Source organism: Spermophilus citellus (assembly GCF_964194105.1).
Source record: "Spermophilus citellus genome assembly, chromosome: 7".
Classification (NCBI taxonomy): Eukaryota; Metazoa; Chordata; class Mammalia; order Rodentia; family Sciuridae; genus Spermophilus; species Spermophilus citellus.
This window is the reverse complement of record NC_138188.1, coordinates 67147971-67174674: the sequence shown is the minus strand read 5'-3', so window position 1 is coordinate 67174674 and position 26704 is coordinate 67147971. Positions and strand designations below refer to the sequence as shown.

Genomic DNA, 26704 nt, shown 5'->3' with positions numbered 1-26704 from the left:
TCACTGTCCATTCTTTTGACCCTAGGAAGAAAAATAAATAAATAAAGAAGTGTTTATTTCTATAGTTTATCAAAGAAAGTAGAGTGTCACTTCTGACATTTAATTTAGCCTTTTTTATGTCACAGGAGCCCACTGAGGGATGACTCAAATAACAGCATCATGGTCCCACTTAAGGATTTAAGAAGAATCAACAAAGAGAGCAAAATTGGTGGTAGTGGTGGAAGGGGTGTCAGGAAGGTATAAAAAAGAAATATATGTGTAATAAAATATCTGGCATAAGCATAAAGCAGGAAGAGCCATTGGTTTTGTGGGGAGCCTCTGTTGAACATTGCTTTTGGTAATTTGCTTTTTGTTTTGTCTGGTTTGGATTGCCTTGGGGCTTTTCAAAAGGTTAAAGGGCACTTTCTGAAATTTTTAATTGGCAGCCAAGAATTTAAATTTGATTAGAAGTGAGGGGAAGAAAGTCAACATTTCTTGAGCACCTATCAAGTGCTGTGCCTTGTCTCAGACCCTTCCAAGAAATGATCTAATTTCTTTTTTGCAACATGCGAGGTAGGGATGAGCTCCATTTTGCACATGAGGAATCTTCAGCTCAGAGAGATTCAATACTGATTTGTTACTCAGATGGTAAGTGATCGAGGAGACAATTAAACCTCAAACTGTCTCACTTCAAAAGTGTGTGTTGGATTCTCTATGTATCATAAATAATGGCAAAACAGATCTTCTTCAACAAACCACTGCTTCTTGGCATGGAAATTCAAATCTACTTATTCTCTCTATTCCTTCCTGGAGATTCTTTATTCTCTGACCATAGTAAATTCCCCATGACATGCAAATTGGTTTTAGACTTGAAATATGCCTGCCATAGGTTTAAGCAAGAGTCCAGCTATGGCTAGGAAGACATAAAAACGACACTTAATATCACAACCTGCTGTTCTTTTGACCCCCACACTCCCAGTCTCACCTTTCTTGGGCACCTTTTTATTTTAAATTTGCTAGTCTTTATATTTGTATTTATAAATAACATACTAGTTTAAAAAAGGTGGTTTGTTATTTATTCTCTGTCCCTCCTACTTGAATGTAGACCACAATTTTTGTCCGTTTTTCTTTATGGATGCACATCAAATGATTAGAAGAGGATGGGAAAATTTTTCTGTAAGGGGCCAGATAATAAATATTTTAGGTTTTATGGGCTGTGCTATCTCTGCTGCCATTGCAGCATGAGAGCAGCCACAGACGATATGTAAACAAGTGAGCATGGCTAGGGTCCAATAGGACTTTATTTATGGACACTGGAATTTGAGTATGATATAATTTTCAAGTGTCATGAAATTTTTTTCCCAACCATATAAAAATATAAAAACTATTTTTAGCTTTAGGTTCTTATAAAAAGAGGCAGTTGACCCTTTGGGCTCATGGGCTATATAGTTTGCCAACCCCTGGCCCTGCAAATAGTACCTGGTACATAGTAGGCACTCAGAAAATGAAATTTACTGGAATTGTCTCAACAATAAATATTACATTCCTTTATACCCATGCATCTCCTACTGGTCTGACTCCTATGAAATCAATAGTAAGAGAAGCAGAACTGCACTCCACCCCAGGTCTGTAGGAATAGAGATTCCTACAGACCTGGGGCGGAGTGCAGTTCTCTAGAGCATAGAGCATCTGCTCTGCAAGGGACCTCTGAGAACATCTCATCAGCATTAGTGGTGTCCATACCCCTAGGAGACCAGAAAGACATTTACAAAGAAGCTATTGCATCATTAAAAGCTTTAGGATGTCCAATTCGATTCCACTGAAAACATTAACAATAAAATAATTTGTTTTCCCTTTTAAATAGAATTATCTGGGAACGACTGGTGGCAAGGGGGCCGGGTGTTGTTGGCTTATCTCTCATCCAAACATAGGTTTGTGCTATGACTATTTTAAATTAATTTTAATTGTTTACATCACTTAATTTATAGAACCACTATAGTCTTTGGGAAAACACATGGTATAAAGAACACTACTGTTGAAATCCCAGGAACAAGAGCATGCAACTGATGATAATTTTGCTAACATGCCTCAAGTTTGTCTTTGCCAGGTCCCTAAGTTGCATTCATCTGCTCAACATTCCCGTGCAGTGCATCAGGATGTAGCCTATATTACTGTGTTCAAAAGAAAAAAATAAATATATTAAAGAATACATATAGTTAAACTTTTCAGTCACTGTCAGTGAAGTCTAGCAATGTCAACTATATGCTATTTGCATAAAAGAGCTCACAAATATTAACTCAATATTTTCACTCCTACTCCTATTTATTTAGTTATTTGAAAGTCTTGCTATGTTGCCTGTCTGTCCTCAAACTCATAATCCTCCTGCCTCAACCTCCCGAGAAGCTGGGATTACAGGCATTCAACATCATGCCCAGCCCCTATTTATTTATTTATAAAAAAATTTCTAATGTAAATGTTTAACCAAATTTTAAATTACATAAGAAGTTTCAGTTGATGTTTGATTGAGTATAACACATAGTCAAATGTATTCTAAATTTTAGTCTACTTTGGCCTCTAGACAAAAACAATATATGTCCTTTATAAAATTTGTCCAAAAATTATGCTTTCTTAAGCACTAGTTTTAATGTTAATAAAATAGAATGCCACTTGTCAAATGGGAAAAATAAAAACTTGCCTGATGATATTATGATGATTATAAAGATTATATTAAATTAACCTTTGTAATACAATCTTTAAAAACAACTTTAAACTTAATAAAATGACATTAATATTAGTATTATCTGGTGAATTACTTTATTATACTATTCATTTTTAATACTGAAGGGTTTTGTGAGATTAGTTATTAGTATGAAAAGGGTTTTAACCACAGAATGATCTAGTCTATGTTGTTTTATAGATGAGGAAATGGAGGTTCCGACAGAGGAAGTGAACAGCTCAGCTTGTTAGTGTTAAACCCAGGCTTCCTGACCAACCAGAAAGGCTCATATTGCCTAACTCTAGGGGCCATCATTCATAGTTTTGTGGTGTCATTTACAAAGACTTTAAGGAAATTGATGGCCCTGAGAGTTGTGCAATGCAAAGACCTTGGCTTTCAGTTATGTAATGCCGAATCAATGAAAAACTTTATCAATGTTTAAAATCTTGCTTAGACATTTTTCTGAAGTTTTCAATATTGTCCCTTGGTGTATGAGGGGTTGGATTCCAGGACTCTCCTTTGACACCAAAATCTGGATACTCAAGCCCCTGATATAAAATGTCATTGTACATTTGCAATTTTTTCCCAAATATTTTGATCTTAGGTTGGTTGAATCTTGGAATTTGGAACCATGAATAAAGAAGGCCAAACTGTATTATTTATAAGACGTCTGAGTTCTCAAATTTTTTTAGAGAAATTGAAGGGCCAGATTAAAAAAGAATCAATGGAGAAGCATTATCTCTCTTAACAAAGTTAGCAGGATATTATAGATTTTAAATACCAGGTCTTCTGCTAGGAGAGAGCAGTCAGAGTTGAATTGCCATGGAAAAGTTTAGAATCTATCAGGAAGCAATACATCAAGAAAATACAAAGATTGCAACTTGAGGGTCCTTCACAGAATGCAGTGTAGAAGTAGAAAAAGTGGTCTCCTTTGTTCAGAGATGATTGAGAGGAAAAGGGCCATATAGAGGAAGTAACATAGACAGTCCCTGTCTTGGAGGAACTCACAGTCTAAGGAGAGGAGCTGTATACATCTAGATGTCATTGGAAGAAGCTTAGGCGTCATCCTGAGTATAAGACTGAGAGGGTTTAAGTCAGAGAGTAAGAAGGGACAATTTGAACTTGAGAGAGTTCATTCTAGAAACTGCTTGGAGGACATTTCTTCTTCTTCTTCTTCTTCTTTTTTTTTTTTTTTTTTTTTTTTTTGCTTTTGCAGAAGTTTTGCACTTGGGATTTTCCTTTTTTTTTTTTTTTTTTTTGGAGGATACTTCTTAAGACAACAAGACGAGGAACAAAAAATCTGAGTAAAAGATGGAGGGAAGAACCAGAATCATTAGTCAGTACAAGGAAGGCGGACAATGTGGAGAGGTCCTTCAGAGTGGCAGTTGTCAGATTTGTCAGATTTGGTGACTGACAAAGGCATGGGGACACTAGGATGACTCCAGGTCTCTGTTTGGTCCTGAGGTCTCTGTTTGGTAACTGAGCTAGAGATGCAGGAAGAGGAGCAGTTGTTGAGGCAGAGGTGATCAGCTTTATCATGAACATCTGGAGTACTGTATATGTCTATGGGATGCCCAAAAATGTTCAGAAAGTAGACAGATGTAAGGCTCGTGAGAGCAGGAGAAAGGAACTCAGTCACAGATATATGGATGCATAAAGTTTCAGCTCAAAGGTGATAATTGAGGCCACCAGCCTTTAAGAGGTCAATAGAGAAAAAGTAGCTCTCAGAGGAGACTGAAAAGGAGAAGCCACAGAGAAAGAAGAGAACCAAAGAATGGTACATGGAAGTCAAAGTGGAAGGGGATTCTATGAAGAAAATGGTTAACAGCTTCAAAAGCTGTAGAGAGGTCAAATAAGATGCAGATGGAAGAGGGTTCATTGGGACTGGCTATCTAAAGGCCATATGCATGATATGTGGCATACAATGTATGCTCAGCAAATGCTGAGAAGTGAGTATAAGCAGTGGGTGTTATTTTGAGAGCTTTGGGTTTGTCCTCCTTGACACACCACAAGAGAAAAGTCATACTCCAGTGAGCAGAGATGCTCTTGTCAAAGAGGCACCACATACAGCCCAGCACTTTGTAATTCGTGGCTTTAACTGATAGCTTTCCTTTTCAGTTATGATACTAGGTTTATTATAGGATGTAAGAGAGAAAAGAACATTTTAAAACAATATTATTTGCAAATAAATTCCATACTTTTCAATAATATAATGGAAAGTTGCTGTTGTTGTTTTCAAAGACAGCCAGCAAGATAATTCTGGGTGGTTTGATATGTCAGCTTGAATATGGGGCAAGGAAAAGTATTGCTCTGAAGGGGTTCAGGGGGTCTGGGAATCTGCCACTTAATGGTACGCTACCTCACATCAGCGTCATTTCCAGCACACATGGCATCTAACAGTCACGCAGTTAGACACAGCAGCCTGGCTTTGGCCAGGTAGTCAGTCATTTCATGCTTTAAACATCTCCCTTTTCACCTGCTTCTGTAGTCTTCCCCCTTTGAATGCTAATGCTTTCAAATGGAATGAATTTTTATTTCAAATTCACAGACTAAGACAGATCTGGAAAGGTCCTTGGAGGCTGGCTGGCCTAAGCTGTGTCTTAGAGGTGAGGTGGCCCCAGCCCCCCCCCCCCACCCCCAGAAATGACCTGCTACCTGCCCACGCTGTCCCCATGGGCTCCGCAGGCCAATCTGCAGGGGAGCATCCCTGTGTCATTCCTCATGCTCACATCCCCCCTTGTTTTTAACCCTAATTACTTTCTCTATTTTTCTCCCTTGTCTCACATGGGGAGTGAACCCAGGCATCTAGTAATAGCCATCAAATATTCCCCTCTTTAATTAATAAAGTTTAAAGTATCAAGCCAACATTGTTACCTTCTAAATGGTATTGTACTCCCATAATAGCACTATTATAATCATTCAGAAACATTCACTATACATGCCTTTTCCTTTGCATTTTTTTTTTCAAATAGAGGCTTCTGCTTTTTACTTATAATTCTGCTCTTTTATAAAACAAAAATTTGGCCTGGTGCAGTGGTACATGCCACAATTCAGGAGGCTGAGGCAGGAGGATCACAAGTTCAAGGCTAGCCTCAGCAACTTAGTGAGGCCGTAAGCAAATTAGTGAGACCCTGACTCAAAATAAAAAAGAAAAAGGGCTGGGGATGTGGCTCAGTGGTAAAGTGATTGATCCTCTGGGTTCAATCCCTAGCACCAAAACAAAACAGAACTTTGTTCTTTTTTCAAAATTTCTTATTTTTTAAAATATATTTTTATTTTTATTTTTTAGTTGTAGTTGGACACAATACCTTTATTATTTTATTTATTTATTTTTATGTGGTGCTGAGGATCAAACCCAGGGCCTTGCATGTGTTAGGCGAGCACTCTGCCTCTGAGCCATAACCCCAGCCTTTAAACATTCCTTATTTTAAAAAATATAATATACCTACTATCTGTTCAAAATCTACTCATTAATAAAAACATTTTAGATTATGATTAGGAAGCAAGAAAAAATAAGCCTACTAAGATATCTGATACTAAAAGATGAAATTGGCTACACATCAGGAAGAAAATAAGTTGAAGCTCATGATAAATTATAAAGTAAAAATTGACAAAAAACAGTGCTCGGGATACCAGTGTCTCCCCACCCACCGCTCTATCTAACTTAATTAAATACATTACAATAAACACTTCAGCCTCATTTCCTCTCACAGTCAGTTGCTATCACCCTTGGTGTGGTCCCACTGATTAAGTGGAATGAAAATATGAAAAATAGCTTCCATTTCTAAAACATGAAGGTTAATTTTTCTCTATGAGCAGCATGAGAAATACTGTCCAAGAGAATCAAGAGAAACGTGACTCTGTAAGTTCTTCCAGGGTGGGTAAGCCAGATGACACATGCCCCGAGAGGTGATGAGGCTTACCAGCCAAGAGCCTACACCCCAAACTCTGCAAGACCTGGGACTGAATTATTTTTGCGACATGGCTATCTCAATGGCTTCATCTGTGAAATGGGTATAATGAGCTTTGGAGAGTTGTGAGGGGCAAAGGGACTGACGAATAGTAGCCACCCAGAAGGCAGCACTTAGGATTGCTATGGCCCAGCTTGATATCACTGCTATTGAAGAGAAACTAAAGACGAAACAAGAAGCAGTGCCCTGTGTTTGGGATTGTTTTTCTATATTATGATTTCTTTAATGACAAATTTGAGGAGACCACATAATAGAATTTGCAAGAAAAAAAAAATATGACGGATTCTTACTGCTCTGTTCTGTAATCCCACATGAGTCCTCCTTGGATCCACCCGGGGGAATTAGTTCTAAGAAACAAAAGAAAGATCTAATATGGCCCCACCTGAGGCCTCAGACCTTTAGGACAAGAATCAGAGATGAATTTGTTGCAAAGCCTATTTAACGTACTGCTAATGATACAGTGGAAGTCCACCGGAAGATTTGGGGCCAGCCTGTTGCTAATTTGTCTTTTGTTTGGAGCTAGAGGGTTATCTGCTGATCAGTGTTTTGCCCACATATGTTTTTAAACTACATTTAAAGGCCTTACATCTTTTACGTGAATGGAACATTTGGAACATTTCTCAATTCATTGAAAGAAGTAAAGCCACTGCATCATATGACAAAAGGGGAAGATGTTTTCCTTCCCTTTTTCATTAAAAAAAAAATCACAAAACTATAAAACACAATGAATGATAAAAGGAAAATAAAAGGAGCCATTTCATTCCATGGAGGAGGAGCAGAGTAGCTGCAGGGGACAGCTTCAGTGTGTCTGCTGTCCCCATTCTTTCCTTTCCCATTACCTTATTGGTTACTGAACTAAGAATGTGGACAGTTCTGGCCTTGCTTTGTGTTTTTGTTTCCGTGTTGTGTGTGTCTGGCCCTGTGCTGAGTCCTGGAGCCACAGATCTCTTCAAAATCCTGCACCGACCTTCTTTGGCAGGTGGCTCTGAGTCTTTTTCCCAGCCCCCCTCCTTCCTGGGAGCCCCCTCACAGTCAGAGGGCTGGCACACACCTTTGTGTTTATCAAAGTCATCAAACCCTTCTTATCTCTTTCAGGCACTCTCCCTGTGGTTTGGGTTGGGTACCAATTGACTGAACACTGACACACCTTTCGCTGTGTGACCTGAAACAAGATGACCTTGATTCTACTAAAGCAAAGGCAGCAAAGAAATAGTCGCTGTACCAGTTCCTTAGGGGGTACTTGTTTCATTTCTGGAGACATGTTTTTGAACTTACAAAGAAAAAAAAAAACAACTCTTAGAAGTGAATATTTTTCATCATAATATTGATTGTTACATATGGATCTTTTTAAAAAATGAACTCTGCTCTATAATTCATTATAACACAAAAATACCATTTCCTCAAATATTCCTTCAACTATTACATTTTCTTTTTTTTTTTTTTTACAAATCCTGTGACTCTTGAATTTCCTATTATATGTGCTATGATTTCATCAAAGGATATTCATTTTCAGAGTGACACTTAAAATAAAATTTTTAAAAACAGTTTTCATTTTATTTGTTTATTTATTTTTGTGGTGTTGGGAATTGAACCAAGGACATGCTAGGCAAGAACTGTACCACTGAGCTACCACCCCAGTCCTAAAAATGAAAAATTTAAAGCATTGTCAGTGTGTGTGTGAGAGAGAGAGACAGAGAGAGAGACACACACACACACACACAAAGAGAGAGAGAGAAGAAGAAGTGTGTGTGAGGGGGAGAATCATCAGCATGGTTTAGAATCAGTATTGTAATTTAATGAAATTTTTCAGAATATTGCTTATCACATTTAGTATATGGGGAATCTTATATGTACTAAGATTACCAGTAGAATCTAAAAAGGAGTGTTTTTTTTTCCTGATATTTTGATAAATAACACACTTATTTCACTGCTGGAAATTGTGCCCAAGATAGCTGAGATTTCTACCTGGTAGCAAAGGTTTGTTCAGGCTGCGAGTATCCCCCTTGGACTCAAGGCAGGGGTGTATTTTTTAATATAGAACATCATGTCCTATTATGTCAGCCACTCATCCTCACTAATGAAACATGACCTGCCGCCATTATGGATTAAGCCATGTCAAGTCATCCAAAAATGCTCACCAAGGAATCACTGCTTATTAAATTTATCAAAAACTTTTGCCCAAATTAGTGCTGCATTTTATGCAGCCAGGGAAACTGAGACTCTGTCTATAAGTGACACTAAAAGAGTCTTCATAAGGAAGATAACTTTTAAAGAAAAAGAAGTATGATCTGATTCTTTCATTTCCATGACCATCAGAATTTCTTGGAGTGTGTGTTAAAAATAATTATGTCAAAATGGATTCTATTGTCCTGTATAACTAAAAAGAACAAATCTACCTTCTGTACTTCCATCCCTAGAACGTCTGACATAGCAGAGCTCTAGTGGGACCCAGAAATCTGGTTGAACAAGAACATGGGTGATTTTGATGTCATTAGTCTACTTTGAGAAAGCATTCTAGTTGTGTTGAGCCCTATATCTGGCTGAGAAGTCATACACCAAGTAGTCCTAAGCAATATTTGCAGAGGCAAAATTTCCAAGTTAGAAAAATTTACCTCATCTCTCTTCTGTTCCTCTTCTCTCTTCCCAATCACTTCAACTAGCCTTATTTTTCAATATCTGGACCTATTTACCAGGCTTTCTATATTTTTTTTCCTTCTTTCTCCCTGCCACCAACCCATGTTAAGCATAGGTATTGTGAGTGTCATGCATAAGGTGACAGCTAGATATCTAGTAAACTATCCCATATTGGGGAGTTATGACAGCCAACACTTCAATGTATGGTTCTCCTAGGCATACATTCCTTTTAGCAAAGTGTTCTAGAAAGTGTGAGGTGTTCACCATAGGGGGCAAATCTCAAATACTAAACTTCCATATTCCCTGGAAGTACAGTGGGGGAGGCGATTTTGGCTTGCTTGCCTCAATTCTTGGCAGGTAATCAGCTCTGCCTAAGAATGCACAGGATTTCCTTTGCAGACTTAAGTAGAAGTTGAAGAGGACAGGATTGACCACAAAAGGTATCAAGAGTGCCAAGTTCTTATATTCCAGCTTTGCTGGCTGGAGTGGATAGGATCGACCTGGAAAAACACTGGCTAACATTGCCCCAATTCACTTTGTGCTAATATGATACTGATCTGAATCACAAAGCCAGCACAGGAGTTCGCAATGGGAAATATCTCTTTCTAAAGGAAACTGTTCAGCCCACATTGGATCAACATCCATAACAGTCCTAAGAATTCAGAATCTGAAGTCACTTGTGCTCATCCACCAGAGATGCTGCTTCAGTTTTCCTAGGCGCCAGAGCCAGCAAAAGGGAAGAGGCTGCAGGGCCGGTGTCAAGAAGGACCAGGATGAGCCTGGCCTGATCAGGGGAAGTGTCTCTGGGTTCTGAATCTGCCCCTATTACTCATTAGCTGTGGGACTTGGGGCAAGTTATATTATCTCTTTAGCCTCAGTGTATTACCTATAAAATGGGAAGTTATACTGACACAGAATAATCACTTTGTTATTACCATACCATTAGTATTGTTATTAGCACTCCTGGAAAAAGAAAGATAAACTGATGTTGGGGTACATAAACCTCTCTGTTGGGGTACAAGTACAAGTACAGAATTGCTTGAAGAAATTCTGCATTGTCTAGCCACAGAGTATATATACATTTTGGAGTTCATGGAATAGAAGCTAAATTAAGGTACCTGTATTTGACTATTATTACAAAACATTAAGGATATTATTATAATTGATTTCCACAAAAAGTTCTTAGTATTTGTGTCTGTAAGGTGCTGGGAATTGAACACCAGGGCTTCATACATTTCAGGCAAATGCTCTTTTAGGGATCCATATCCCCAGCCCTCTATCAGAAATTTTATAGTGTAAAATTTAATTATATAAAGTAAAGCAAACTATTGACCTGAATTCCATATGATAAACTGCAAAATAACATGGCAAAGCATTGTGTAAAAGTTTAAGTTTCAAATTCAAGGTTAGTTTATCTTAACCTATGTTTTTCCCAGGGAAGTTTTTTTTTTTTCTTATGACCCTCAAACTTAGGAAAGATAAGGGGATGCATATTCATTACTTATAAAAAGTTCAATGTGCTTTACTTCAGTTTTTTTCCCAGTTTCTTGAGATATAAATGACAAGTAACGTTTTATTGTAATAATTTAAGGTATACAACATGATGATTTGAAATATTTACCACAATCAAGTTAGCTATCAACACACATGATCAGTGTGTGTGTGTGTGTGTGTGTGTGTGTGTGTGTGTGTGTTAAGAATTAAGGTTTACTCTCAGCAAATTTCATGTATACAATGCAGGGTTGTTAGCAATAGTCATAACATTGGACATTAGCTCCTCTACTTATTCATCTTATCACTGAAAGTTTTAGGCTGACCAAAATATCTCCATTCCCCCAACGCCCAGCCCCTAGCAATCATTATACTACTCTGTTTCTTCAAGTTTGATTCTTTCAGATTCCACACATAAGTGAAGTCATATGGTATTTGTCTTTCTCTGCCTGATTTAATTCACTTACCATGGATCAAGTTTCATCCATGTTGTTGTAAATGGCAGAATTCCCTTCTTTTTTAAGGCTGACTAGTATTTCTCTGCATATATACATCTCTGCATATATACACATTTTCTTTATCCATTCATATTGGTTGTTTCCATGTCTTGACTAATACGAACAATGCTGCAATGAACATTGGAATGCAGATATCTCTTCAAGATATGCTTTTATTTCCTTCAAATACATACCCAGAAGTGGGATTGCTGGACCATATGGTCATCTTTTTGTTTGTTTGGTTTCGTTGCTATTAAGTTGAATGAGTTCCTTACATGTTTTGGATATTACCTCCTTATCAGATATATGGCTTGCAAACATCTTCTCCCATTCTACAGGCCTGTTCATTTTGTTGATTGTTTCTTTCAAGTGCTCAGTGGTAGAACCCCTGTCTAGTATGACCAAGACTTTGATTTTCAATCTTTAGCACCACCAAAAAAAGAAAGCAAGTATTTTTTCCTTTTTTTATAGGTTCATTATAGCATTTCAGTTTGATATAATCTCATTTGTTTAGCTTTGCTTTTGTTGGTGGCTCTTTTAGTGTAGTTATTGGAAGAATCATTACTTAGGCTGATGATATCAAAGAGCTTTTCCTCTGTGTTTTCTTCTAATAATTTTGTAGCTTCTGGTCTTACATGTATGTCTTTATTCCATTTCAAGTTAATTTTTATGCATATTGTAAGATAAGGGCTCAATTTCATTCTGTTGCCTGTGGGTGTCCAGTTTTCTCAACACCATTTAATGAAGAGACTACACTTTCCCATGTGTATTTCTGGCACTCTTATCAAATAGTACTTGACCAGTTGTTTATTCCTTGGCTCTCTATTCTGTTTCATTGGTCTGTTGTCTGGGTTTTGCCAGGACCACAGCGTTTCAATTCCTGTAATTTTGTAATATAGTTCACAATCAGAAGTGTGATGCTTCCAACTTTGTTCTTTCTCATTACTTTAGCTCTTCATGGTCTTTTGTGGATCCATGTGAGTTTTAAGGTTGCTTTTTTCTATTTTTGTGAAAAATGCCATTGCAATTTTGATGGGGATCACACTGAATCTAGAGATTGCTTTGAGCAGAATGAACATTTTAACAATATTAATTCCTCTATTCCAGCAACATGAAATATCTTTCCATTTGTGTCTTCAATGTCTTCCACCAGTGTTTTATATTTTTCAGTATACACATCTTTTCCATCCTTTATTCTTATTGATGCTATCATAAATGGGGTTGTTTTCTTTTTCTTTTTGGATTGCTTACTGTCAGAGTATAAAAATGTAATTTGGGCTCGGTGGTAGAGTACTTGACTAGCATGACCAAGACATTGGGTTTCAATCCTTAGCACCACCAAAAAATACAGCAACTGATTTTTTTTCCTTTTTCATTGGTGATTATAGTTATATATAATGGTGGGATTTGTTGTTACATATTAGTATAAGAAACAATGTAACAATATAAGTTGGCCAATACCCTTCCCAGTACTTCTTCCCTCCTTCTTCCCACCTGAGGGTCCCCTTGTCCTAGTCTACTGATCTCCTTTGCTTCTCAGGCCATCACCCTCTTTTTCCCATCACATACCCCCTTTTTTTTTTCTTTTTCCTCATATGAAAGAAAACCTTCAAACCTTGATCTTCTGACTTTGGCTTATTTTGCTTAACTTAATGGCCTCAAGTTCCATTCATTTTCCTGCAAATGATACAATTTTGTTTTTCTTTATGGCTGAATAAAATTCCTTTGTGTATTCTGTTGCCTGTGGGTGTCCAGTGTATATATGTGTATATATGCCACATTTTCTTTATCCATTTACATGTTGATGGACCCTTGTATGTTGGTTCCATAGTTTGTCTATTGTAAATTGTGCTGCTATAAACATGCGTATGCATGAATCACTATAGAAAGATGATTTTAATTCTTTAAGATAAATGCTGAGGAGTGGTATAGCTGGGTCGTATGGTGGATCCATACCTAGTCTTTAAAGCAACTGATTTTTGTATGTTGATTTTGTATTCTGCATGTACACTCTGTTTGTTTATTAGCTCTAACAGTTTTTTGCTGGAGTCTTTAGTGTTTTCTACACATAAGATCATGTCATCTTCAAACAGACAATTTAGATTTTTTTTTTTCTGATTGGACGTCTTTTTCTTTTTCTTGCCTAATTGCTCTGGCTAGAATTTTCAGTACTATGTAAAATAAAAGTGGTAAAGTATGCAGCCATATCTTGTTTTTAGAAAAAAAATTTAATATCAATTGAGACAAAAATTGGGTAGTACTACCTATAGCTGTGCTTTTAGTATTACATCAATGTATTTCCATTTGTTCACTCAAAAATAATTATTGAGCACCTATCATGTGCCAGACACTGGGTAACATGGTTTTACAGGAAATGCTGGCAAAGGAGAGATTTAGTATTTCTATACCAGACCTTCTGTTTTACCATTCAGGACTCAATAAGAACCAGGTTCCCCTTTGCTGAAACTTACATTTATGTGTCCATGCTGGATTAGTCTTGCAGAAAGTTTGATGAACACTGTCAGAGACGCACAGAGCAGGGCAAAGCTCAGACACAAGTCAAGGACTTGAAGCGTCAGGTGGTACTCTTCATAGTGAAGGGGGTCCAAGCAAACCGATGGGAATTTCGCATATGGAAAAGGAAAGGCAATGGCATAACCAAGATAATTGGTCCCCGCGATCCCTGAAAATGAATAGAAGCAATATGGACCAAGGAGAGCAGATTCCAAGGCTATTGCAAAATGAAGTGGACATCCCATAATGCTCAGAATCACAAAAGTGAAGCTAGCTTCCCACTGAAAATAGAACAGAGACAAAGTGTTAATGTGAGGATGAGCTATTTCAAAAACTTTTAAGCACTGTGAAGGAGTTGCCAGGTGTCAATCTCTCCTACTGGAAAAGGAGGGAACCTTGGGTCACAATCTTTTTTTGTTTTATTTATTTGCTTATTTATTTATTTATCATTTATTTTTTTCCCTTTGATAGTGAGGATTGAACCTAGGAGCACTGTACTTGGCCCTTTTTCTAAAATATATTTTATCTTGAGACAGGGCCTCCCTAAGTTGTTGATGCTGGCCTTGAACTTGTGATCCTTCTGTTTCAACCTCCCCAGTAGTTGGGATTACAGGTATGTGCTATCACATCTGATTTCAACTTTCTTTGTAGGCTCTCACATTCTTGCCTCCAATCCACACTTTGGGAGAGAAACATGTCAGCCAACTGGGGCAAAAATGAAATCAATTCAATTCAATAAACAGTTGTTTATCTCACATATGCACAGAGAACCTGGTAGCTGGGTGTGGTAGCACATGCCTGTAATCCCAGCTGCTCTGGAGATTGAGGCAAGAGGATGGTGAGTTCAAAGCCTTCCTCAGCAATTTAGGAAGGCTCTGTCTCAAAATAAAAATATGAAAAGGCCTGGGGTATGGCTTAGTGGTTAAGCACCCCTGGGTTCAATCCCCAGTTCAAAAAAAAAAAAATAGAACCAGTCTCTGATGGGATAATCCAAGATGAGAGAATAGAATAGAGATAGAAATAAAATTCTAAAATAGAATAGAAAATAGAATACCTTCTCTAGGAACTTCTCTTGCTACTTGGGGTGTGATCCGCTATCCCACAGCATTGACATCTCCCTGAGCCTGTCAGAAAAGTAAGACTCTCAACCTTCACCCAGATCTGTGGAATCACAGTCTGCACTCTAGCCAGATCTCTTGTTGATTCACACATACATTAATGATTGAGAAGCACAGGCTTAACCATGGGAATAAAGTCTATCATTGGTTACGGTAGACTTTCTACGCACTGGGATTACCTGGCTCTATACTGTTGAAATGCAAGATATGGATTTTTTTCATCCTTTTCCAGAAAAGTAACAGAGAGATGAGAAGAAGACCTCCAATTCAGGAGCTGACACTAAAAAGAACATTACTTTAGGGCAGAGGGTATGGCTTGGTGGTAGAGCATTTGCCTAGCATGGGAGTGACTCTAAATTCAATCCCCAGCATCAGAAAGAAAATTAAAAGAAAGAAAGAAAGAAAGAAAGAAAAAAAGGAAGAAAGAAAGAAAGACAAATTAAAAATTATTAAAAGCAGAAGAGCCTGTAGCTCTGTTCTCTCAAAATTAAATTCAGGAGCTCTAATATCCATTGACTCTGTCCTCCCCAAAGACAGTAATTACTACAAGGCATGGTAGAAATGGTTTGGAGTAGAAATCAGATAAAAAATATTAATTTAAAGCTTAAAGGTTATTGCTGAAATCCATCATAGTACGGTCACAATTAGATCAAATTCCTTGATAAGTGGAAATCATTCTCTGTGTGCCATCCTAAATGAGTGGTGCTTGACCTTCAAAGCCACTCTGCTGTCCTACTTAACGTCTCTGTGTTTACCAGGTGTCTGTGGGTCCACTCTTTGTAAGCCGACAGTACAAGCACACCAGCTGTGATGGCCTGTGAAAAGAAAATTGGAAAAGTAACATCCACAATAGAAGGTACCTCTGGAAAGAGTTCAATCTGTCTCACAGTTTGACGACTTTATCACAAACCAGAAGGAAGAGCAAATGGCTAAATGGATTTATGGCTCTGATCTCCTCTTCCTCTGAAGAAGAAACTGTGATGACAATGAAGAAAATAAGCCATTAATGTCAGAAATCCCTGATTCACACCAGCTCACTTTTACATTCTTGGTCTTGCCTTGGCCATCCCAGTGAAAATCTCAGATACCGTGTCACCGTAATACAAGCTTGGTTTTATACCCCTGGACGAATGTTTTATTTTGAATAAGTGGCTCTTTTTCACCTTTCTCACAAATTGCTAAAATTGCAAATGGGAAGGACCAGAATGGAGACCTGTCACAGAGCCCTAAGATCCCTCCCAGCAGTGACATTTCTCTTTAGCTACTTGCTTTTTTTCCCCTGAGATTCCGAGGCCTGGGCCTGCTGATGGGCTACAAATAAACGATCTCTGTTTCTCCAACAACAAAGATTATCACTGGAATGAATGTGTGATGTGGCATTTATTGTTCTGGGTGCAGTTGTGTCCAGCTTTTCAAAAGAGAGTTTTTCTTTCTAGTCACCACTGAGGGAGAAAGGCCCAACACACAGAATGGAAATGGTTAACAAAGGAGGGAATGTTGCCACCAGAGTTGAGCAATAGATAACGAAAAAAAAAAAAATCTCTGAGCTCATCTTTGATTCAGCACCAGGTCTGATGCAGGAGACTTTTGTGGTTATTGAGATTACAAATTGCTTATTCCCAATCCATATAAATCATTCTGGGCTTGACCAAGGAATGTTTTGAGGTCAAGAGAGAAAACCAGGAAGAGGCGTGCTTAAAATAAGATATTAAAAGTGGAAAGATCTAAAAATAGGAAAATTTTGGTTTTGAATAGAGAGATAAACACAACAGTACATATAGAACTGGCAAGTTCAAGGGGGGAAATCAGAATTTTTACCAATATGACTCTGTGGTGTGCAGGGTTTGTAGTTCGAGCTTTGGCATATTTACGGTTTGGAGATTTAGCTTTTCATTTTTCTGGCATATTGTATTTTGAATGTTGGATTTAGAGATTTGAGAGAGCGCAACACATACACACATGCACACAAATACACATTCACTCTCACAAAACCTCTCATTAGTTGGGCCTGAAATTCCAGACTTGGCATGGCCATATCATAAAACTCCATGGATAAAAACAGAACCATCTGTAGTCAGAAGAGCTTCCTGGCTTGATTCTGCAAGGAGTTTCCAAGGGACCCTATGGAGATTGAGCCCGAATAAATAGTACAAAACCTGAGAATTAATAAGAGCAATTGTAACTGATGCCCTGGGGCAAGCCTGGGGCTAGGCTAGGCTAGGCTTTCAGAGGCCTGGCCCTCAATTGACACATCACTCCAATGTCATTAATCAGAGAGAGAAATGTGGAAGCAAGATGAAAGCAAAGGAGACAGCCTCACCCCCCTCTGCTGGCTTAACTAGGAGAAGATAACTGACATTATCAGATGCTTAGATTCCAGGTTGCCTTAACTACTTTAGCATGAGCTGTTTTTTTTCCCTTCAAACGTAGAAAAATGCTGCAGAGGTGCAATTGTCTGTGACTTCTGTTGTAGCTGCCAGCTTGAATTTTGCTTTTTTTACACAAAACTTTGAAAAAGATCTTTCACAGAGTCGGTTGAGTATAAATGCAGTTCAGTCTCTTGTTAAATCCACCCTGCGGATGACATGGTGGATGGGATGGTGACTCAAGGGCTGAGTACGCCCATCATCTCTGACTCCCCTTTCCAGGGATGGGGGATCCGGGCAGGGTATTTCCCCCCTGTGACAGGAGTTAAGGTTGTCCCCTTTTCTTTCTTCCACTTCTTTCATGCAAATTTTCTTTTTAGATAGGGATGGAGGAAATTGAAAGAAAAAGGAAGAGATTTGACAGTAGGCAAGACAAGTCCAGGGAGAGGTGAGAGAGAAGGTGTCTGGGAGGTCAAAAATCGCAGTGCAGCTGTGGGGAAAGACAAAGTGGAGGGGGTGAACAGCAAGGAGCAGAAAAGCACCCTCCTCCCTCAGCTATTCTTTTTTTTTAAATTTTTTTTTATTGGTTGTTCACAACATTACAAAGCTCTTGACATATCATATTTCATACATTAGATTGAAGTGGGTTATGAACCCCCAATTTTACCCCAAATGCAGATTGCAGAATCACGTCGGTTACACATCCACAATTTTACATAATGCCCTATTAGTAATTGTTGTATTCTGCTACCTTTCCTATCCCCTACTATCCCCCCTCCCCTCCCCTCCCATCTTCTCTCTCTACCCCATCTACTGTAATTCATTTCTCTCCTTGTTTATTTTCCCAGTCCCCTCACAACCTCTTATATGTAATTTTGTATAGCAATGAGGGTCTCCCTTCATTTCCATGCAATATTCCTTTTCTCTCCCTTTCCCTCCCATCTCATGTCTCTATTTAATGTTAATCTTTTCTTCCTGCTCTTCCTCCCTGCTCTGTTCATAGTTGCTCTCATTATATCAAAGAAGACATTTGGTATTTGTTTTTTAGGGATTGGCTAGCTTCACTAAGCATAATCTGCTCTAGTGCCATCCATTTCCCTGCAAATTCTATGATTTTGTCATTTTTTATTGCTGCATAGTACTCCATTGTGTATAGATGCCACATTTTTTTATCCATTCATCTATTGAAGGGCATCTGGGTTGGTTCCACAGTCTAGCTATTGTGAATTGTGCTGCTATGAACATTGATGTGGCAGTATCCCTGTAGCATGCTCTTTTAAGGTCTTCAGGGAATAGTCCGAGAAGGGCAATAGCAGGGTCAAATGATGGTTCCATTCCCAGCTTTCCCAGGAATCTCCAAACTGCTTTCCAAATTGGCCGCACCAATTTGCAGTCCCACCAGCAATGTACAAGTGTACCCTTTTCTCCACATCCTCGCCAGCACTTGTTGTTTGACTTCATAGTGGCTGCCAATCTTACTGGAGTGAGATGGTATCTTAGGGTGGTTTTGATTTGCATTTCTCTGACTGCTAGAGATGGTGAGCATTTTTTCATGTACTTGTTGATTGATTGTATATCCTCCTCTGAGAAGTGTCTGTTCAGGTCTAGGGATAACAGGAACTTACCTTGACATTGTAAAAGCCATCTATGCTAAACCTCAGGCTAGCATCATTCTGAATGGACAAAAGTTGAAGGCATTCCCTCTAAAATCCGGAACAAGACAGGGATGCCCTCTATCACCACTTCTATTCAATATAGTTCTCGGAACACTGGCCAGAGCAATTAGACAGACGAAAGAAATTAAAGGCATAAAAATAGGAAAAGAAGAACTTAAATTATCACTATTTGCAGATGACATGATTCTATACCTAGAAGACCCAAAAGGGTCTACAAAGAAACTATTAGAACTAATAAATGAATTCAGCAAAGTGGCAGGATATAAAATCAACACGCATAAATCAAAGGCATTTCTGTATATCAGCGACAAAACTTCTGAAACGGAAATGAGGAAAAACACTCCATTCACAATATCCTCAAAAAAAAATAAAATACTTGGGAATCAACCTAACAAAAGAGGTGAAAGATTTATACAATGAAAACTACAGAACCCTAAAGAGAGAAGTAGAAGAAGACCTTAGAAGATGGAAAAATGTACCCTGTTCATGGATAGGCAGAACTAACATCATCAAAATGGCGACATTACCAAAAGTTCTCTATAGGTTTAATGCAATGCCAATCAAAATCCCAACAGCATTTCTTGTAGAAATAGATAAAGCAATCATGAAATTCATATGGAAAAATAAAAGACCCAGAATAGCAAAAGCAATTCTAAACAGGAAGTGTGAATCAGGCGGTATAGCGATACCAGATTTCAAACTATATTACAGAGCTATAGTGACAAAAACAGCATGGTACTGGTACCAAAACAGGCGGGTGGACCAATGGTATAGAATAGAGGACACAGAGACTAATCCACAAAGTTACAACTATCTTATATTTGATAAAAGGACTAAAAGCATGCAATGGAGGAAGGATAGCATCTTCAACAAATGGTGTTGGGAAAACTGGAAATCCATATGCAACAAAATGAAATTGAATCCCTTTCTCTCGCCATGCACAAAAGTTAACTCAAAATGGATCAAGGAGCTTGATATCAAATCAGAGACTCTGCGTCTGATAGAAGAAAAAGTTGGCTCCGATCTACATATTGTGGGGTCGGGCTCCAAATTCCTTAATAGGACACCCATAGCACAAGAGTTAATAACAAGAATCAACAAATGGGACTTAATTAAACTTAAAAGTTTTTTCTCAGCAAGAGAAACAATAAGAGAGGTAAATAGGGAGCCTACATCCTGGGAACAAATTTTTACTCCTCACACCTCAGATAGAGCCCTAATATCCAGAGTATACAAAGAACTCAAAAAATTAGACAATAAGATAACAAATAACCCTCAGCTATTCTTGATAGCTATTGGCTTACTTTCTGGGCACTTCCACCAACTTGGGTTTCACAACAATTGCTGCTAACATTTTGATTGCATGGTAATTGTGAGTCCTCCCACTAAATCTTTAAATTGCTTAAGTAAAGGATGCAGTTCCCAGAAGCAGATGAATTGAAGGAAGCTGGGAACAGTCAAAACAAAAATAGAAACTTTTAAAACCATCATATTTATATGGGGTAATTTTTGCCTAAGCATCTATTGTGGGTCTACTATAAACAAGGGATAAGATGGGCCCAAAGCAGATAAAATAATGATAATAACTGCTAACATTTACGGAGTGCTTAATATATAGCAGACACTATGCTAAACAACTTGACATGTGTTAATTTGCTTAATCTTCATAATGACCCTATCAGAGACATTCTTTCCACTTCTCAAATGAAATACAGGGAGGCTAAATCAGATGAGGAAGACCACCAAATCATATTTGCATAAATCATAATTGCAACTTTCATTAGCATTTATAGCCCAGGTATGAAAATAAGGCACATATAAGAATATCCACAAAATTAGGCAAGAGGAACGGCACTTTCTACACCAAAAAGCCTAGGTGATGAGTTACCACTTTCATCCATGATGAAGGCACTAAGAACAGCAGGATGTGAGGCGAGTTTGAGGGATACCCATGATCTCTGGAGGTGATGGAGGGAGGGCAGCCAGTCCTGGCTGTGGGATCAGCACGTGGGCAGGTGAGGGAGTGGCATCCTGCTTAAGGAACAGGGAGTAAGGAGCCCAGACCTCCCTCCCTGCGAAGAAGAGAAGATTGGATTCAGAATCATGTGACACCAGGGCAGGGAGGCCTCAAAAGTTAGGCTGGTGTGTCTGGATTTTGTTTGGGGATAATAAAGCAATGCCAAAAGATGTTGAAGAAAGAGCTAGCTTGACTTCCAGGAAGGTTTAGAAAGATGAGCCAGATGGGGCATGCATGCCTGTTAGAATGCAGTGAGGCTCCGAGGTCTCTGCAGGACCCTGGTTCTTCAGGCTTTCTTTCTCTCTTTTTAAAAAACTCTGCTCACAGTAATATATCTTGTACCATGACCTACTTATAAATCTTTTTATATCTAACAAAAATAGCACTTAACCTTTACTCTACGTGATATATGCTCTACTATTCTCTCTTCTGTTCTATTTGTTGTAAATGCTGTTAGCTCCTCAATAGATTGGATTTATAAATCCACTAATGGAGAGATTGGCACAGTTTGGCTATTGAAGTTATCTGGATACCACCTCTGAGTAGGGATGGGAAGTGATTAAAGGGTAGGAAAGGTGCGCACGGAGAAGGAATGTATAGGAATGTGCCTCAGAGGCAAAATCAAAGTCACAGGACAGCTAACTGGACTGGGCCTGGGCCTGGGCTGGTTTAGGGCATTGTGGCTCAAGTGCCATCCTGGGACCAGCAACAGGGGCATCCCCGGAACTCCTTAGACTTGCAGACCCTCAGGTCCCAAGCAAACCTACTAAATCAGGATCTGCATCTCAACATGATCCTCCAGTGATTTCTACAGTTTGAGAAGGGCTAATTTAGAGAAAAGTATTGAGTCAAAAATCACACCTAGGGTTTGAAACTGCATTTCCAAGACAGTGAAAGAGAAGTCAGAGAAGACAGAATTGGTTTTGGTGACAAGATGATTAATTCCTATTCAGCCACACTGACCGAAAAGAAGCTTAGGTTCTCTCAGCAGAAAATTGATGAAGATTCTTTACTCGAGCAAACTTTAGTCAGGTTTCTGAACCTTTTCCTTGGCCCCTGTGCCCTTCCTTGTAAGATCCTATTTAAACAAGGACTCAAATCAGTTTGGCAAGAAACCCCCAGCCTCAGTATCTGTAATGTCTGTTCACACTCAGAATCTGTTTGGCTTCCTAATCCTCCATCTTCCCCCAGAGATGTCTGGTCACCTGCAGCAGGATCCCAATAGGTCATTTTAGCCAGAATTCCCTTTGTCACCCAAGTTTCCTCTCGATTCTTTTCTATCCACTGATCCCCACTCTGATTTGGAGCTATATATTCCCACTTGCTTATACTGTATTTGGGATTGAACCCAGTTCTATACTGAGGTCTCTTTTTCTCTATTTCAATATTATTGCTTTTTAAAACTGTTTTTATTTATCTGCTGTCTAGCTCCAGCGTTCCTTTGACACCACCCGAGGGTTGGGAGTTGTGATTGTTGAAGCTGTCAAGAGACATGAACTATTGGGTAATCAAGGCCCTCCTGTAACCCTTAAGGAAACCGAGGCCTGCGTGACTAAGTGGAGCCCTGACCTTTCTCCCCAATTCCTGTTTCTCAGCGGAGTTCTGGGTGCACTGCTGCCACTTGCCATTGGGCCAAATCGCTGGTCTCCCCAGGCCTGGGTCGTGGGATCAAATTCACTGTACTTCAGTCACTTCAGCAGAGCTTCATCTGCAAGCCACATTTTCCAGGATTAGTGGGGCTCAGTCCTTAAGGCACTAAGATCTCCTCTCTGCATACTTACCAGCTGCTGATGCCTTTAAATAACCTAGCTCAGAGATTCTGGGAAAAGTACGTGTCATGGGGCTGTCAGAATGGAGTTAGAGTCTGAAGCCTCATATTTTTGGAGTACTTAGAAAGTCTTGACTAAAAAGTGTTGAACAAATACAGGTACTGTATCGCATGCAAAATCTATCTTACAGTTTCAAAAGAAATATGGAGTCATTTGCAAAAGGAAATGTTGATATGATTGAATTGTACAAGTTATCTTTTCTCCCGAGGAAGACATATTTGGAGGCAAATGAAGTGACTGGTAAGGGAAGTTGTGGAATGAGGTGGAGAACTTTTGAAGTTGACCCCGATCAGATAGAACTGTGGCTCCATAGGAAACTCAGAAGGGGGGCAAAAAATCTCCTTGTTCCAGATTTAGACATCATTGGAAGAGTGAGCATTCTCATTGTGTTCCTTCTCACAAAGATCTTTTTTTCCTGTTTTATTATAAATACCAGCTTGACCTTCAGTCCTTGCAACCTAGTCAGAGTTCGACTGTGTAAGATATTCTGTACCACCAGAAGGGAGGGCATAGATTCGTGCACTTAATTCAACAGTATTCATTAAATAATATTTATTGAAAACCCAGTATGTGACTCTGGATAGAGATAGAGCAGTAAACAAAATAGGATTGTGTGTGTGTGTGTGTGTGTGTGTGTGTGTGTGTGTGTGTGTATTGTTTTTGTGGTGCTGGAGGTTGAACCCAAGGCCTTGTGTATGTGAGGCAAGCACTCTACCAACTGAGCTATATCCCCAGCCCACTATATCCCTGTCCTTGTATAATATTCATTTATCAAAAAATAAGCAAAGTACAGTGGTGCACCAGTAATCCCAGCTATATCCTGGAGGCTGAAGCAGGAAGATTCCAAATTCTTGGCAATTTAGTGAGACTCTAACACAAAACAAAAATTAAAAAGGGCTGGGATTGTAGTTCAGTGACAGAGCACCCCTGGGTTCAATTCCCAGCTCCACAAAGAGAGAAAGAGATAGAGAGAGAGATAGAAGAAGAAGGAGGAGGAGGAGGAAGAAAGAGGAGGAGGAGGAAAAAAAGAGTGATGTGTGATGAGGTCCAGGAGGTAAGGGTGGGGGACTTAGGAGGTCATCAGGAAACAGAACAGGACAGTGAGGCGGGTGGCAAGGGATTAATAACAAAGAGTTTGGACAGAGAGCAGGGTACAAATGAAAGGCAGAGTATTAACTAGCATTTGAGTAGAGCTTTAAAATTGGCAAAGCTCTCCATGACACAATCTGTTCAATTTGTGTTTGTTCTCATGGAACAGCTTAGGTTTAGACAGTTTCCCACATGCCTTCCTCTCACCTATGAAATTCTCCTTATTGTAGGTCAAGGCAAGGAGGAAGTGACTGACAGAGGGTTCTGTGTTTGATCACGTACCAACATTAAGTCAGAACTTGAACACAGGTCCACCTCCCCAAATCCTATGTCTCTCACTGTACCTCTCCATGCTGCTGCCCCTGAAATCAAACAGCCACCAACTAGCTGCCTGCTGGAGGAGACACTGTCATTTCCCTGGGCCTATTGGTAAAATAGATGTTTGGCTTAGAACAAGTCTACATTAAGTATTTATAACCTTAATCAGAATCTACCAATATTTGTTGAATTTATTGACACCCTTCAGGGATAGGCAAAGACCAAAAAGAAAAGGATGGAGGGTTGGACTACATTCATGGTTTTGTTAAACTTTGGGGATCAGCTGTCTGATGGGCATTCTAAAATAATTCAGTGGAGCTGAGTGTGGTAGTGCACACCTATAATTCCAGCAGCTTGGGAGGCTGAGGCAGGAGGATACAAGTTTGATGCCAGACTGGGCAAATTAGGGAGACCCTGTCTCAAAATGAAAATATAAAAAGGTCTGGGAATGTACTCTGTGGTATAGTGCCCCTGGGTTCAATCCCTAGGGCCACCCCCCCCCAAAAAAGGGGAAGAAATATAAAATAAAATAGTTAAGTGGAATAAAAATTACCAGCATACATTTCACATAATAACCCAGTATTATCTTGTGAAAGTTTTGTTACACATATTGATATGAGTAAATCGATATTCATCTAGAAAGAAAGATGTAAGTCTCTTTATGTATATTCCAGGGTCTGATGTGAAATATTTTTCTTATTCAACAACAACAACAAAAAATTGCCGCTTGAATAAATGTAATTGCCAATGCTGTATTTAGTTCAATAAACATTTCTTTGAATGAAAGTGTGGTTTGAGGTAGGTGCTGGGAAAAGGAAGGGAAGGTCTAGATGGGGGAAGTATATGTAAAAGAATGTATTTAAAAAGAAAAGAAGAAAGAAAACACCACCCAAGGTTCAGTTTCCCTCCCACCCACCCTGCTTCCTGTGTCCACACATTATTAAAGGCAGAATTCCTACTTAAGACCAAGACTTGGATGGATCTTCCGATGATTCCCCCCAAATGCTATAGTTCTTCAATAAATACTTATTTCATAAATAAGTTAAATATTATGTTTCCAGGGGTTATGCTTTTAGATAGCATCCCAGTCAATTGTTTAAAGATTTAAGATGTTAGCCCACCCAAGAGTAGCTATATTTTAATAGAAGTTTCTTTAAGATCAAAAAACTTCAGAATGGAATTCTCCAATAACTGGTGGAAGATAAGAATATTTGATAATGAGAAAATATCTCATGGGAAATAAGGAGAGAAACTAGGCAGGGACCCCCATCACTCCTGTTAAGTCATGCTGCCGGGGAAGTCCTTTCCTCCCAAGGACAGTTGTACTTGTTTTGTTGGATCAGGGAGCTGAGGTAAGCCAGTTGCTTATCTGTGAGATTACTAAATAAGCATCTACTTAGTGCAGTCACTTGACTAGGTGCATGCATACTTTCCTAGCAAATTGTGAAGTCAGTGAAGTCCAACACCCCATTGCCTTATTGTTCAAAAAAAAAATTTAATTGTAGATGGACACAATACATTTTATTTATTTGTTAGTTTGTTATTTATTTATTTATTATGTGGTACTGAAGATCAAAGCCAGTGCCTCGTGTGTGCTAGATTAGTACTCTACCACTGAGCTTCAACCCCAGCCCCCAACACCCCACTTCTTGAATTATTTTCAGTTCAAACAGTTGGGTACAAAGAAAGTGGCAGGAGAACAAAACTTTTGGGCTTGCAAATTTTAGGGCCATATAGGCTCACCTTGGTATTTCTAAGGGAAATATTACTTTGAAAATTATTTTACTTCATTCTACATTTTTAAATGGTATGATGGTTTATGCCTTTTTCTAAATCTGTAAATTGAATTTCAAAAGGATGAGTTCTATTTTCTCAGAATAACAAAGTAAGAAGATTAAAATAAAAATTTTAAGTTTCTTAAACGTTTCATTATAATTCACACGATAAACATGCATACATATTAAAACAATATAAACAAAATCCCAATACTTAAAATGTAACTAAGGTCTGGGCTTGTAGCTCAATGGCAGAGTGCTTGCCTACCTAGCATGCTTGAGGCACGGGTTCAATCCTCAGCACCACATAAAAATAAATCAATAAAATAAAGGTATTTGTGTTCATCAAGGACATAAAAAATTTAAACAAGAGTTTCTGGTATATAATATATATTAAACTAATATAAATCCACGTACTAAGGTGAATTCTGGTTTTCTGCAGAATTTTGACTTCTTTGTATTGTCCGGAAAATGTTAAAGGACACATTATTCTGTTTCCCCTCTCCCTCCATCTCCCTTTATTCTCTCAAAATACTTAATAAAATATGATCCTACCAAAGCTCCATTCCAGATGGGACAAGCAATATGGACACTCCATCCAGTGAACCAGAGCTTGTGAGAAAAAACAGGGAAAAAAGCAATAACTCCAGAGAATACGCTGAGACTCCCCAGAGTAACGAGAATCCGACCAGCAGCCTGATACAGGGCCTTCAT

The 26704-nt window shown here is 38.7% G+C and overlaps 1 protein-coding gene across 2 annotated transcripts; it reads right to left on the bottom strand.

Moving 5' to 3' along the window:
• Nucleotides 1–26704, bottom strand: TMEM212 (transmembrane protein 212; the record flags this gene model as incomplete). 2 transcript variants are annotated; one of them, XM_081302052.1, is made up of 4 exons in its annotated part: nt 1–21; nt 13760–14083; nt 15676–15735; nt 26546–26704. In XM_081302052.1, 4 exons carry the CDS (start codon nt 26702–26704, stop codon nt 1–3), a joined length of 564 nt encoding a protein of 187 aa, XP_081158178.1. The 2 variants fall into 2 exon arrangements, with proteins under 2 accessions (XP_081158178.1, XP_081158177.1); XM_081302051.1 differs by lacking the exon at nt 1–21 and having other exon boundaries at nt 13724–14083.